This window comes from Neopelma chrysocephalum, unplaced genomic scaffold (genome assembly GCF_003984885.1).
Source record: "Neopelma chrysocephalum unplaced genomic scaffold, ASM398488v2 Primary Assembly neopelma1_23b, whole genome shotgun sequence".
NCBI lineage: Eukaryota > Metazoa > Chordata > Aves > Passeriformes > Pipridae > Neopelma > Neopelma chrysocephalum.
Window position 1 is genome coordinate 7779812 of NW_020897692.1, and position 16682 is coordinate 7796493.

Here is a 16682-nt window from a genome sequence, read left to right on the forward strand (position 1 = left end):
GGAGGAGGAGGACAAAACAGTTCTCAATTAATGGATATTTAAAAATTCTTCTGAGAAATCTCTCTACCATGCATATTGCAATTCAAGTACAGTGACCAGTATAACCATTAATATACAAATTTTAAAAAGTATTTTTTAAAAAATAAACCAGATATTTCTTTGGCCTTCCATTTCCTTAAGTCCACCTTCTACAAAATTTTGAAGAATAGCACATAAACATGCTTTTCAAGATACATTCATCTCATAGCCTTGTGTTATCATTAATATTGTGCAACTGGAGTATAAAGTAGTGCTACCATGACTACTATAAATCCCTCAGAAGAAGGAGAAAAAAAAGAAAATTTGCAACAATACCCTCCTCATTTCAAAAAATTAAAAGGAACTGACTAATGATACATAACATATACGATAAGTTTTCCCCCTTCAAAGATGAACAGCACTACTTCAGTAGAGAGAATGTTCTAAAGAGAGAGTTGAAAGTAGAGACAATAAGGTCAACAGTAAATGCCAGCCACTTCAATAGTTAGCTTTCCATCAATATTAATCCAGTTAGTTCATTATTAAGCACTGATTGTGATTCTGGAAGCAGAGACTTTCTAACTACAACAAGGGAATTAGTGGCTGTGGACTTGGCATTCTCTCAAGACTATGAAAAGGAATCCATTACTACATTCTCAATTTTTCTTACCTGTAATAATTTGTTTGAGGTAAACATGTTGTCCAGTGGGAACACGGAGATGTGTGCCCTTTGGCAACATTAAGCAGAAGAGCTTGGTGTCATGAGTAACTTCTGTCTTAGAAACCAATTTGCATTTTCTGTAGAACAGTTCTAAAAACATGATTTTACTTGTTAGTTAAGTCTCAATCTCTCTTTTTTTTTTCTTATATATCTTTCAGTAAGAGATAGAGAAATATTTGTATTTCAGTATATACAGTTATAAAAACACTATAGATGCTTCTTGTATAATTACTTATAATTTTTTTACAGTTTTGGACTAAGGACTCATTCATAGCCTTACTTTGGGCCTCTGAGTTATCAGCGATGACTGGGAAGAGATAGAAAAGCATCAGAAACTAGCAGAAAATAGAACCCCTTGTACTACACTGCACCTGCACAGAATTCACCGTGTAACTACAGCACGAGTACACATATGCAGACCAAAACCAGCTGGTGTAACACAAATGAAATATAAGCCAGCAGAGCACCAGTCCTTAGCAACAGACTATCCAAACCCACCCAGCATCTCAGATATTTATCGGTCTGACTACCCCATACTGTTGCACTTTGACAGGGGACCCCTGGTGGTCTAGTGGTTAGGATGCAGCGCTCTCACTGCCACGGCCCGGGTTCGATTCCCCGTCAGGGATACTCCCCCGGGCAGATGGAGCTCGTCATCCATCTATGAGAAGGTCACTCTAAACAAACCTATGTCCTGAGGACCTCACTGCCATTGTCCAAGCTCGCTTGGCCCTGGCAGATGAACCTTAGGATTAAAGGGTGGGCTCAGTTCAGCACATGCTGTGTCTCACCTAAAAAATCCATTGCGCAGGCTTGAAAGGCAAAAGACCTTTCCCAAAAACCTTCGTTCGCAAAGACTGGCCATTTATTTTATAAGCACAAGAAGAATTTCTGATACAGCTTTGCACAATTTTTCAGGTACACAATTCCAATGCTTAAATGCTTATACATGAAATAAAATGAAATGAACATCTGTGCTTACATAGGCAAGAAACACTTCAGCATTATCAGTACATATTTTAGACATGAATTGGTGCCTTTTGGCTAACTAGGAATTATGAACTCCAGTTATATGTTCACATGCTCACTTAAATCAACTACAAGGTCTTATGTACAGCATAAATTTTTGTTAACACAGCTGTTTTGGGGGCGAGGACATTGGTTTCAAATACAGTACTTTTCAACCTGTGCATCAACTAAATGTCTGGCAAAAGGTAACTGAAAAAAGAAAGCATTCAAAAATAAATAAATAAAAGCACTATGTAAGGTTTGCATTTCAGACTGCCTCTCTTACAAAAGGGGTAATAACCCATCATTTATGCTGGAAACAACCCCTGTGGCAAAGCACTCAGTGTAAGGCTGGCCAGCTCTGCACCCATTTTAACTAAGCAGCCATCCTGAGCTCTGTAATCTGCATCATTACAGCACTTCAGGGTCTAAGTGAGGATTTGAAAGCACAACAAAGTAGAGGGCTATGTCCTGTTTTTTACAGCCAGAGACTGTAGAACATTAAGCAGGGATGAAGCAGCAAGGAAGAAGTACTTCAAAGAAAAAAGGGCATGGATGCTTTCCTTCTGGAAATAAAAAATGCTTACAGAGGTTAATTTCACAACAAATGCTAAATACAGGAAAGTATTTCTCAACTCTCAACTATAATATAGAAGGGGCCTACAGGGAAGCCGGAGAGGGATTCTTTGTCAGGAACTGATGAAACAATAGGACGAGGAATAATGGATACAAACTGAAGGAGGGGAGATTTAGGTTAGACATCAGGAAGGCAGAGGCAAGACTAGGAAGTACCAGCTACTATAGGAGATCAGTTTCGAGGCCATCTAAGAAACCTGAAGGTGCACAAGTCCATGGAACCTGACGAGATGCATCCGTGGATTCTGAGGGAACTCGCAGAGGAAGTGTCTAGCCACTGCCCATCCATGTGGCACTCTGGTGAAGTTCCCACTGACTGGAAAATGCAAAGCATAACCACTGTGTCTCGCAAGATCACAGAGCAGATACTTCTGGAAGTTATGCATGGAAAATAAGGAGGTAACTTGTGACAGTAAACATGGCTTCATTAAGGGCACAGATGTTCATTTTATTTTATGTACATGGCCTAAATCCTGATGTCCTTCAAAATTCTATCTTGAGTCAACACAATGACTCTTCTTAAGTGATTCTTGCCTGACAGAAGGCTTATGCAATTTTCCAGTGAAGTCTCCCTTAAATGCAAGACAAAATGTAAAGGAAATTCTAGACATTGCTGCAGCTCCAGCAACCACTGCCATTGCTTCCTTGCTCTTACTCCCAAGAGCACCAGAGAGAAGCGTAAGTCAGTAAGCCTGGCTGATCTTTATGTTTAACTAGGGCTACAATTCAGACACTGATCGCTGGACTTAAAAAAACCACCAAAACCAATCATCAACCAGAAAAGGTTAGAGGGGTTCGCAGTAAGCTAGCCTGTCCATTTTCCTTCCCCAGTGTTCCCCAAGAGTCATTTAAGGACCACTTTGAGTACTTCAGTAATTTCATCTAATGAATTATCATTTTCCAAGTAATTTATCTGTACTGCAGTTTCCTTAGTCCAGGATTATTACCCCAAACATTTTGCTCTTTCCAGATATTCCGGATTAAAAACACAGCTAAAGAGTTTGCTGGAGACTAATTACTCTGTGACAGTGCAGTCAATTGCTGCCTGAAGGAACAGCCATCACTATCAACATTCCCTTCTTCAATAAGTGCAGGATCACAGCTTGCCAATTCAACCACAACAGAAACCAAATAATTTTAAACAGAGGACAGCTTTCAAACCAGAATAGTTATCCACCAATTGTTTAAAAGTTAAGGATTTAAACAGTATGTTCTAGCTTAGTCATGCTTCTTTCTAATTGACTTTATTTCTAAGGGTATAAATAAACTCTGCTAAAACAGTCAAGCATCTAAATACATGCCGTTATGCCTGAAATATATGTGCAGATTACTAAATCTCAGCTGCACATGCACTTTGTGCGTGGACTAAATTAGCAGCAAATTCCTTACGTACCAGTATTGCCACAGTGGATGACCATGGCATTTTTCTGCATACGCTTGTTTTCTTAAATTATTCAAATATCTACTAATGAGTTTATCCACTAAAAATGCCTGCACAGACACAATGTAAAGTCTCTGATATGGAATAAATCTTCTTTATTAAGATTTTCTCACACCTTTCATTTAACATCCTACCAATTCCTTATTTTGAATGAGCAAACATTTCAGATGAATCAAAAGAATACCTAAAGCCCTGAAAAAATTCAAGTCAATAATTCCATTTCATACCAATCTTGAAGTAAAGCATGTCTCCAGCTACACAAATATTATAAAAAGGCTTTTTTGAAATTGGAAAAATAATACACAGTAAGATTGCAAAGTACAGTACACAAATAAATACGCCAAGATTGCTGTCAGTTCTGCAGACTTAAGAATTGTGCAAAAGAATGTGTGAAATTGGTAATATAGCTGTAGTGGGTTGACCCTGGCTAGACACCAGGTACCCACTAAAGCCGCTCTCTCACTTCCCTCTGCAACTGGACAGAGGAGAGAAAAAAACAGCCAAGGATTCATGAGTTGAGATATGAGCTGGGAGAGGTCAGTTACTGATCACCATCATGGGCAAAACAGACTCAAAGTTGGGATACTAATTAAATTTATTACTAACAGGATCAGAGCAAAAGAGTGAGAAGCAAAATAATCTTAAAAACACCTTGCCCCCACCCCTCCTTCCTTCCGTGTTTTCCCTCCTCCCCCCCAGCAGTGCAGGGGGATGGGGAATGGGGGTTATGGTCAGTTGTGGTTTCTGCCACTGCTTAGGGAGAGGAGTCCTTCCCCTGCTCCCTTGGGGTCCCTCCCATGGGACAGTCCTTGATGGACCTCTCCGGCATGAGTCCATCCCTTGGGCAGCAGTTCTTCCCAAACTGCTGGCCTATGGGTCACTTCTCCATGGGGTGCAGTCCTTCACGAATGAGCTGTACCAGTGTTGGTCCCCCACAGGGGCCACAAGTCCTACCTTGGAAAAACTTGCACCAGCGTGGGCTCCTTTCTCCACAGGCTGCAGGTCCCCGGCAGGACCCTGATCCATCTTGGGCCTCCCACAGGGTCACAGCCTCCTTCATGCATCCACCTGCTCCAGCATGGGTTTCTCCATGGGCTGCAGGTGGGTCTCTGCACCCCGATGGTCCTCCATGGGCTGCAGGGGCACAGCTGCTCCACCATGGTCTTCACCACGGGCTGCAGGGGCCTCATCTCCGGCACCTGGAGCACCTCCTCCCCCTCCTTCTGCACTGGTGTCTGCACTGTTGTTCCCATGTTCTCACTCTGCTCTTCCCTGTCTGGAATTTTGTACTGTGCAATAACTTTCGTTTCTTAAATATGTTATCATGGAGGTGTTACTATCACTCTTGATTGGCTTGGCCTTGGCCAGCAGCAGGAAGCCCATCCTGGAGCCTGCTGGCATTGGCTCCACCAGATGGGAAGCTTCTAGCAGCTTCTAACAGAAGGCACCCCTGTAGCCCCCCCACTACCAAAACTCAGCCACAGAAAACCACTACAATAGCCCATAATACCGGTCAGCTAATACTCTTAACAGATATTTGGGAGTGGAGAGAGAGAAGTTAAAAAAAATTATTCATCAACTGTTTCCTGAAAATTTTTTACCTTTACAACCTGACTAATTCCAGCCTTTTCCATATAAATAACCTTTACCTCCCTGTTTTTCTTTTTATTTTGCCATACAGAACTTTTGTCCTGATTTACTCAATCTCACCTTTAAAAACAGAGGTCTGCCCAGGTCTAAGTAAACTTCTAGTTTAGTTTGTAGCCTTTGCTGTATTAACTAAAATTAGTTCATTATCAGTGTGTTGTGGTTTAACCCTAACTCTATCCCTGCCAAAACTAGAACACAGTGGTTTCAATAAAATCTGGAGCCACAAGCAAAAACAAGTGGCAACGCAGAAAAGCCTTTCAACAAGAGAATACCAACCCCTAGTAGCAAGATGAAGCTGAACACTTGCTTTCATCAGCCCATGAAGCCAAGTTAACTGCCAGATGCCAAAGACACATGATTTGCTACTACACATAAACAAAAGGTACTCTTCTCTCAATTTTGGAGCACGATTAAGTGTCCAGAAGCAAATCGTAATTTTTAAAGTGGAGAAAGTAACTACTGACGAGGTTAGCTTTGATCAAGGTTTCTGCAGACATCAAGTGCCAGCATCACAGCGCCTGATCTCAGAGAAGCACTCCCACAGCTCCCTGCTAGCAAAGCTTTGCCACAGAAACCCAATATTATCACAGGGCAGAGACATCACTCTTCAAACTGAACTTCTTCCTCTGCTGGAATCAAGCACATTGATTCATAGGCATACAAATTTAATTTTACCAACAAAACTGCTGCACAGTCAATGATACCTTTTGGAGAGTATTAGCCTTTTGCCTACTGTGTTCTTCCTTGTCATGCAAGGGAGTTTAAGCATTTTTCCTTGAATTATGTTTTTTGCTTTTCTTCAATGATAAAACTTCAAAGACAATTCTTATTTCTTACTTGTTAGTCATAATGCTAGGAATGCTAAAGCAGCAATATTAGCCTGTTCACTTGCAATAGAGAGTTTCAAAGTATAAAAGCCGAATCCTTCCGCTGCCCCTCCATCTCAAGTAGAGGATTTCCACCCCACTCCCAGCAAGCACGTATCACTCAACAGTGTCTATCAGCCAGCTGAACGTTAATCCTTACTTCGTTCAGGTTATTTCATTACAGAGCCTCAAGTACTATTAGTGCCAACATAATGGAGATTAGACCACACAGCTGAAGGAAGGTGGCTGCCCACCACTCTCGGCAGCAGCCCAGTCTTGGAGTTAAGACAACAATCAACCCTTACTGCTAACCATGAATTTGTCAGTATTCTCAAATGCTTCAGTTAATTACTAGATTTCACAAGCTAGTTCCTATTATCCAAAAAGGTCAGCCATTGTCTTCCCAGATGGTCTCTCTCCCCTCCCAAAATAAGGTTTCCACTGAATCAACATCTGATAAACCTTCCCTAATTATGCAGCAAATAGCACTCTGTCACAGCACAAGTCTTGCTGATATACATCAAGTGCTGCATCAGCATTCTGTTTCCTTCTGGTACTTCCAACAAAAAAAGGTCTATGATCTTTCACTTAATGTGGACTGAAACCACTCCATGAAACAAAGAAATTACATTCTATTTCAGCCCTCAGAGGTAACAGCACCTTGTTTCTTTACTGAATACCCTACACATCTGCCAATAGTTGCACCCTCTTTAAGAAAGCAGAAGTTAGTTGTATTCCAAAAGAAGGATTTGATTAAAAGTTCAGAATCATTTTCAGAAGGAACTAGTAGAGTTTATTCTCCATGAGGAAAACCCCCCCACACACATCCAAAGTCACCTGTACTAACATAATTTTTCACTTTCATATGGCTACTGCTTTTGTATGCATGCCCCCTCATGAGTGGGCTTTCATATCTTATTTCCGAGAAAAGGCACCTAAAAGAAAATCATGTCAATACCTATGAGAAAACCTGCACTCTATTACTGTGCTGTGTGCTAATTTGGTTTTTTGGGGTTTGGTTTGGGGTTTTGTTTCTTGGTTGTTCTTTTTGGTTTTGTTTCTTGGTTGTTCTTTTTGGTTTTGTTTTTTCTGTTTGTTTGGTTTTTAAATGAGAAAGTCTTATCTTACTTTTTTAAATACTGCTTTTAAATTTCACAGGACGCCAGCACGGTGATCACTGGTTTTTGTTTGTGCTTTTAATGACCAGTTTCATGATAGCTAGCAAAGAGTAATGACACCAACTTTCCTACACTGACAAGCTAATTATATTGAATTGTGTTTTCTATGCAATACTGTGGGGTATAAATAATTATTCCTCCAGAAAAGCAAGCACTTCCTTCTTAAGGAGTAGAAGTGGTATTGAATATTTTTCTGAATCTCCTGATACATCCTAAGATACAGTGCAGTTCACTGAAATTGCATTAACTTTTCTTTAAAAATCCCTCTCACCTTTCAGGAAATTCAACAATTTTGTTCTTTCCTTCCAATTAACTAAGACACACTGGCCAAACTGTTAGTATAAGCTCAGCAGAAATTTGAGACTACATAGGCAATTTACCTGGGAGTAGGACTTTGCCAGCTTAAGGGGAAAAAAGTAGAGGTTTATGCTAATTGTTTCTTCATAACATAAAGTTATCATAAGCTTCCAATACCATCTCTGCATTATGTCATTGTCCCTGAAGAAAAGCTTCATCGCTTTTTTGTAGAATTTAGACGTAGCTGTTTCAAAAATAAAGATTACATAATTTTGAAGTGTAGGGGTTTATGCAGGCACGGAGGTCACCTACATCTCCTTTACAAACTCATTCATGAATGCTGTCATGTGAACAAGTTATAACAACATAAAATCAAGGAAAGTTTTCAAGTGTCAATCCTGACTGGTTTTCAGCCCTTCTTCCTGTGCTTTGAACACAAAGGAAATGTTTGAAATGGTCAGTACAATGGAAATACTAGAGAAAAACTCAAAGACAAGAAAACCCTGAGGAATTAAATATCAGTGCTCCCATAAGCACTTACTATTCATAGCCTCAGAACAACCTTGCCACCAAACTGGAAGCGTGCAAACATTGCAGGTAAAATGATTACTTTTCTTAGAAAGTGTAAGCTACCAAAAAACCTACAAATACACAAAACCCGAATAAAATAAACAAAAAACATGTATAATAAGATAATATAACCACTTCCCATTCTATTCCCAAATTTTCAGAAGAGGAAGTTATCAGTTACACTGCCTTCAAACAAGACCCACATCCATAAAACATAAAAGGTAATGCTGAGGATAAGCAGAGGAAGATACATAAATCCAAGTGAAAAAGAATCTGAGTATTTAAGGCAACGCATCTATGCTACCCTATATATAGTGGCATATAGAAATACCAGATAAAAAGTTTTTTGTAAAATTACTTTTTTTTAGTTATTAATTACTAATTCTGTGCTCACATTGAACAAGGTATGAGTTTCTTCAGTCATAACATTATTTTGTTTCCACAGAAGCGGAAGCAAATATGAAAATTCTGCAATTTAGTGTAAGGGAGCACAATTCTAAGCAGAAAAGGAGACTGTCTACTTAACACTAAACTGAATAAATAGAAGCCTACAACATGTAGATTTTATGGCTGAGCTGAAAGCACAGGATTGGAATGAAGGAAAGACATGTAGGCCGGAACATTCTTTGTCTATATACCTTCTGGCATGCTCAATTTTAAATTTGGAGGTTTTAAAATTAAAAAACTGCAGAATAAAAATTTCTGGAGTAGGTATTAAAAAGCCATAGATATCACTTTATTTGGTAGATTCATCACCTTTTTAATCACGGAACCGAAGAAACCTAGGCTCAGCAAGCCCTTCAACTTAAGTTTTCTGAAGATTCAATTTAAGCTGACGTGAACTCAGTCATCGATACATAATAAAGTATATTATAAATTATATAAAAAATCTTATACCTTATAACTGTATCTTATACCTTATAACAGTCCTCTGCATTACAGGACAAATACTATGTTGGAGATTGACTCAGGAAAAAAAATGCAAAATAAATAATCTAGAAAGCATTGGTTATAAATGCTCAATATGCACTTTTGTCAATTGCATCCAATCATCCACACCTTCCTCATTTGCAAAGCCACCTATTCTATGGCTCTTGTTCTTTCAGATTATTTTCTCTTTTTTTTCGAAAAGCGATAAGGCAGGAGAAAATGAGCAATGGACAGTGGACAATATATTAGATCAGTCTGTAAGCCCTTATATACAGAGGATTATATTGAAAAATCTAATACTAAGGGGGATGACTTAACAGTTTCAGAAACTCTCATAAGAAAATTATATTCTACATAAGCTAATGGTTGCTAGAGAGATGTGCTTTTATGCAGTCTTCCTTTTTGTACCACAGTAATCTCTTGACTTTGAAGGCCTACGTAACATAACTGAGAGGCAGTAGGAAGTGTACAACATGATGATCAACAAGTAATTAGCTCTTAAAAATGTACAGCTTTGCTTTCACACATAATCAGGTAGACTAATATCAAACAGTCCATTTCTGAGCACTATTAGACAGAGGGCCAAGAAGGCTTTTGAGAAGCTGGGCAACTTGCAATAATATCAGGAGCATGCTTATACTACACAATGTAATTGTGCAGAAATTTTTAATTTAGGTGAAAAGAACCAAAACCACACTGATCATTGTAATATATTCTGGTGCTGCGTCAAGTTCATACTATTCTGTTAACACATACTAAACTCATATATAACATCTACTGCTTCTTGCAGACACATCAGCTTATTCAGAGCTGGCTTTAATACCTACACGTGTCTTGAAGTCAATAGATCAAGTTACAAAGATGTAGTGTGATGGAACAACATTAGGTTGAAACGTGTTACTATATCTATAGAAAAAACTGGAAGTGAAGGAAAACCTTCACTACAGTTACTTCCATAATGACTGATACAAATCTATGCACTGTCCCTCAGGGTCTTTTCATACGGACAGAAAGGACATTAAGCACACAGGTAGCCATGAGGTGGAACAACACTCAAGCAGTCTTCACCTTACATTATTAGGTTCTTCCAGTCTTTCCACAAGCCTGAAAGACCTTCAACTCCTATGTGGGACAAAACAAACCAACAAACCAAAGCAAGGCAAAAAAACACCTCTAAGTTGAATCCTTTCAAGGAGAACTCCTGAGTAGCTTTCAACAAGATTAGACATCAAGGATGAAAGAAATGAGGGTACAACTACAGAAATAGAAAATCCTGAAAGAAACCAAATGACTAACAAGCTCCAAGAAGTCAGAAAACAACTGGTGACTTGGCCATGAAATTGCTTACCTCTGTCTGTGCGTTTGATAAATGTATTATGACACCCCCAGGGCTGTCCCAGCATTTTCCAATGAAAGTTATCCTTTTTCTTTAAAATAATCTCTACTTTTCCTATTTTTTCAGCAATATTTACTAAAAGAGAAAAAGTTTCACATTGTTACTTTTAGTTACACTTTGTAAAAAAAAAAATTCACTCCTCAGTTATAACTAAATTTTAGAAGAATTTAGAAGAAATTTCTCGAGACACATGTAGTTAATCCACTAAATTAGAATATCAAATTAAACATACTTCTACCTATCACTCTATAATGTTTTAGAGTGCAATTAAAACAACAAGCACTAATTTAATATGCATAATTAATATACTTTATTTGCTAAATAGATTGTGGAACTAGGACAGCTTCACAGCCCATCTGGTCAAGAAAAATGCTCATGAACTCAGAGTCCTCATGTACTGGAAATTGGTAACTACCACTACTTAATATTTTCTTTTCAAGACCATTTGAATGAATAATTAAATACAAGAAAATCCCAGTCTCAGCAAAGAACAGTTTACAAATACACAACAGAACTAACTTCTAACTATTTTAACATTTAGTCATATTCAGAGGAATCAGAGCACTATCAACTTACTACTTTCACAGGGCCAAATGCTATCATTTAAAAAAAAATATTCAGTGTTATGGCATGGTTTGATTGACTGTGTCAGGACCTGGTGGTAAGTAAAACTGTAATGTATTTGAAGAGTCAGAAAAATAAACTGTAGTTCCACATTCTGATATTAGAATCATAGAATATCGTGACTTGGAAGGGACCCACAAGGATCCCTGAAGTTCAACTCCTGACTGGACTATCCTAGAAGAGATAGAGAGTGCTGCAAGAGACAGAAATTACCAGCCACTTCTTCTGAAACTGCATGATCCAAGTCTGAAATAAAGACAAACAAATTCTGTGTTAAGCAATAATAAAATTATATTCCAGTCATCATATATACATATATACACACACACATATGTATACATCTACACTGTAAGTCTAGGAATACTGAGTGAACTAATGAGCCTAGAAACCTATGCATCTTTATTTGGCCTTGAAATTTTACTCATGACTTCTACAAGCCTCATACATAAAGGCACAATTTTTCCCATTACTTTTAACAATGGCTCATATAAAGCTACTAATGTCCATTTATGTAAATTATTGCACTTGTCCTTTTGAATAAGACCATTTTAATAACCATAAAAAACACACTTGAAGAAAAATTTTACACAACTTTAAAATTGATTTCTTACTTCACTTTAGACCACGTGTAAAACATTTAGTACATATTTAACAAATGAAGATGTGAGTTGATACACAATGTAATTAATTTACATCAAGGTACTTTAATAATCTTAAATGAAAAAGGAATAAAATATTAAATAGTACACATAAAATGCATATGGTCTAATGAGAGGGTTTGAATAAAGTAGAATGAAAATTCAGTACTTTCAACTGCAAAATTACAATACCTACCAACTTCTACAAGATATGAGTAGTCATCCACGATGATCTCCCCCCTTAATCGTTTATCTTGACAGTCAACTATCACCAACTCTGCATTCATATCCTTTCACAGTCAAGGGGGAAAAAAAAACCACAACAATTTTTATAAAGTTCTTCCAGAATTCAAGCTAGATCACAACTGGATGTTGTAATTCTCCTTTTCATAAAATACACTTACCTTCTGCTTAGTATATATGACAACGGTGATCAAACTATCTGTTTGGAACCAATCATAACTGTAAAACAAAAAATACAATAGCAAAAAAAATATATAATTTCTTTGGGCATATCAAAACATATTTAAATTCAAGTCTTCCAGAAAAGCATCTTTCATGAATTTACAAGCCAAATACATTACTTACTATTTTTGAAGAGATAAGTCCAAAGCCAGTAATTTTGTAAACATTACTAAAGTAACAGTCTAATTATGCATCCTGATAGTTAGCAAATTGAAGTTAAAATTATATGTCATTAGTTTTACTTAAAAAGCATATGCACCCTCTTCGCAGTATATGAACCTTTCTTAGGAGATGATTAAAATCTTGACTCCAGACAAAAGCATTAAATAGGCAGAGTGGCTTCCAAGAGTTAAAGATCTGAGGCACATATCAGAAAACCATCTCCCTTCATCTCCCCGAATCTATATTTTACATTCATTCCTATGTTCCCATGCTGTCCAAACCTTGTAATAAATCCAGGTAAGGTAAAATAAAGGAAAGCCTTCAGATGCTAATTATTTGTATGGCTTTACACTTGCCAGGAAGTAACTTCTATCTACTGTTTAGACTACTGGACCAGAAAAGCAGGCAGAGAGGGAGGATGATCCCTCCAGCAAACATTCCTGACAGTCAACACATTCTAGGCTGCACATCTTCCAGTCACATCCAGAATATGCCAGACACACGTGGGAAGAAAGGCAGCAAGGTTTGGGGAGCACTTCAGAAGATAAACCACATTCCAGTTGTTTACAAGCCACAACATTTTCTGACTGCATGTAACTAGCCCAGAGATCACACACTCACAGGAGATTTTCGTGTCAAGTGAGAAACTGAACCTTGTTGACTCAAGGCACCATGGAGTAAAATGATACCTCAGTGACAACAGTAGGCGTATCACAATGAGATTTTAGGGCCTGCTTTGCTTTGCATATTGTAGAAACTTGAAGACAACTATCACATTTTACTATATTCCAGCTTGAAATGAAGCACATTTTCAAGGCATGGCTATACGTACATCTGTGGACAAATTAACTAAAGTCAAAAAAAGTAATCAGCCCAGATGGAATCACTTTCTAGAAGTTTCCTCAAGAAGCAAACCTGAGGAGTCTGCAAATATAAGTGATACACTTTTATATGATGCAAGGAGGCACAAGTGTTAGAAATCAACTGAGCAGGCCAAGAATAATCATTTGGTCTCTTTTCTCAGGCAACTGTCAGCAAGACAGGAGGGTATGGTCTCAAGTTGTGCCAAGGGAGGTTTAGGTTAGATATTAGAAAGAATTTCTTTACAGAGAGGGTGATCAGACATTGGAATGGGCTGCCCAGGGAAGTAGTGGATTCTCCGTCCCTGGAGATTTTTAAAAACAGACTGGATGTGGCACTTAGCGCCATGGTCTAGTAACCGCAGTGGTAGTGGATCAAGGGCTGGACTTGATGATCTCGGAGGTCCCTTGCAACCCAGCTGATTCTATGATTCTGTGATTCTATGATTTGCCTATATGACCTTTGGCAAGTTGTTTAAACATGAACCTCAACTTTCCTACTTCTAAGAGGATGGTAATGACATATACTCATTTAGCTGAAACATTGAGAGCTAACCATCAAAGAAGTTGCCTGCATGTACTAAGAATTGCACAGAATTACTAAATAGAATGCTCAACAGCCAATGAGAGACAAAGGCTTACCTCGGAGTTAAGTCTTTAGCGGAAGAAGCTAGTACTTTCTTCTCAGGAAGCATACCTACAAAGAGCAGACAGTCAACAAAATAGCTGCTGGGATGCTTGCTTAATAGAAATACTTATCAGATATGTTCAGGGTTTGGTTTTATTTTTTTTAATTGAATGTTCTAAATATCCCTGAGCAATATTTAATGGCTTTATTTCCACAGGCAGCCAAAAATAACCATGTACTTTTTAAATTTAGTTTTTATCCAGCATTTTGTCTTGGAGAGCAGGGTCCTAGAAAATGAAGTTCTACTTCAGAAATTAAGAGTTCCATACACCACAGTACCTGTGTCTGCAGCCCTTTTGGTACATGTGGCTTGATCTCAGTTTCACCTGTTACTACCCTGTGCTTTTACACTTTGTGATAGTGAAGCACAAGGTTATCTGAACAAATTCCCTTTAACAGAACTATTTGTTTATACAATTCAGATGAATAAATTCAATTTGGGATGTCTGATCTAACCTAATTCACAAGTAAAACTTCACGTCAGTCAGTTAAGCAAAGATATCAACCTTAATCTTTCAACTTAGCACTTTCCTAGGAATTTTCACAGAATTCAGCTACTCTAAGTATTAAACTTCACAAAGCAGTCTGACAAGGCCTTTGCTTGGAGGCAACAGTTGGTCAGTCTTTCAAAATGTTAACTGTACTAATCTCTGGCATGATAGAAACTGAAAATATTTGGCAAACACTTGAGCACAGAGATAGATAAAAGCAACTGCAACCCTTCATCAGTTTTAACACAAAGAAGTTAAACAGAATAATGATGGAGGAAGCTGCAGACTGAACAGCTGGTAAGTGCTGGTTCCAAGCCCATTCAAAGGCAAACCTTGCAAACTTGAAATGGCTATGCATAAAATAATTAGCACGTGAATTCTCAGTTACCCAGATTACTATCTTCTACTTGTCAGTAAGTTTTGTAGTAGGACTACAACCTTAAACATGGTAATTGAGTGGCTTCACCATGTGGAAAGTAGATAAAAATAAAGAGAGCCACTCCGGTCCAATCCAATCTGTTGAAAATATTTGATCATCCAGATGGGAGAATTAACCCAAAGCAATTAAAACTCAGTCAAATTACTTATTCTTTGATCCTCAATTACTCCTAAGTACACACCATCTGTAGCTGCCAAGAAGCTAAATGGCAGAGCAGTCAGATCATTGCAAAAGAAAACCAATCACCTAATGATAAAAGCCTTCTCAAAGGCTAAGCCTTTCTTGAGGACACACATCATATGCTTAGGTTGGCCCCCACAGTCAACAGGAATTCATGGTCATACACACTCCAGTTTGCTTTTGCAGGTCAACAGAAATATATAAGCAGCCACAATAAAACAGAACATTCTGGCAAACAAAGTTATTTATGAATTATTCTGAAATACTGTAAGATGCTACATGAAAACAAGAATTAACAATTCAATAAAAAGACAATGATTCAGGTGATCAATTAAGCAAAGTACTGTATTGGTTCATGGTGATCATAAAGGAAAGCTGGTGGTGAAGCCAAAGGCTGATGGCATGTATGAAATGAAAGAGTTTAAGGTAACCAGATGAACAGCAGAAATACAACTCTGCATCTCAAGGGAGCAAACTTCAGCTTGTTCTAGGAACTGCTTTGCACAATCCCGTGGGACAGCAAGTCTAGTGATAAGGGTTCCCATATTATCCTCACAGCCACACTGGAAACAGCTGGGTTTGACAGGAGGATTACAGCCTGGATAGAAAATTAGTAGAACTGACAGTCACAAAAGGTGTGATCAGCATGCAAAGTCCCACTAGGGGCTAGTTACTGTTGGCATTCCCTAGGGAATGCTGATACTGTTTCATACTGTCGTTAGCAACCTACAGGGAACACACTGTCCTACATTAAGGAAGTACATGAGCAATAACAAATCATGGAAAGCAGCCAAACCATGCAAGGTTATGGCTACTATTCAAAGGGACACAAACAGACTGAAGAAATGGACTGACAAAAGCTCCATGAAGCTCAAAAGAAAATGCACAATTTTGCACCTTGAAAGAAGAAAAAGAAATTGATGCAACAAAAAAAATGGGAGACCTGACAGGAGACAGGATAGAAAAGACCTTTGCAGAAAATCTTCCAAGCACTTTGCAGACAAGCTGAACTTACTTGTTCATCTCTTACCTCCCTTATCTACACTACTCTACTGCAGTCTTACAATACTTTCAGACATGGAATTCACAACACCTCATTAGGATTTTGCCTTTTGAAATTTCCATGGTTCACTAGAGCCTCAGTATTTAATTCAAATACAGAGAGAAGTCTGGATAAACACCGCTCATTCAATAATATTCAAATAAGTTAAGATTCATTCCCTATTTTGCTCCAGGTGAATACTTACCATTGAGCTGCTTCTTCCCTTCAGACAGAGTAGAAGAAATCTCTAAAAGCATTAAGAAAAAGCAACAAGCATGACAGTTAAGAAGTTACAGCACAGTACTTGCACACATCATGCTGAAGAAATTAGCCAAACTAAGAATCTCCAAATAAACCTTCCAAAACATTAACAGATTGACCA

The 16682-nt window shown here is 38.2% G+C and overlaps 1 protein-coding gene across 5 annotated transcripts in view; it reads right to left on the reverse strand.

The window, feature by feature from the left end:
• The window catches only part of LOC113973719 (cytochrome b5 reductase 4), a 36003-nt gene that overhangs the window by 9010 nt on the left and 10311 nt on the right, over positions 1 to 16682 (reverse strand). For 4 of the 5 annotated variants that reach the window (XM_027696188.1, XM_027696217.1, XM_027696198.1 and 1 more), the window contains exons 5-11: positions 16506 to 16547; positions 14103 to 14157; positions 12378 to 12435; positions 12170 to 12263; positions 11549 to 11581; positions 10664 to 10786; positions 689 to 829 (exon numbers count right to left, since the gene is read on the reverse strand). In XM_027696188.1, the coding sequence (XP_027551989.1) occupies positions 689 to 829; positions 10664 to 10786; positions 11549 to 11581; positions 12170 to 12263; positions 12378 to 12435; positions 14103 to 14157; positions 16506 to 16547 (546 nt within the window). The remainder of the gene's footprint in view (positions 1 to 688; positions 830 to 10663; positions 10787 to 11548; positions 11582 to 12169; positions 12264 to 12377; positions 12436 to 14102; positions 14158 to 16505; positions 16548 to 16682) is intronic. The other variant, XM_027696208.1, reaches the window with a different exon arrangement.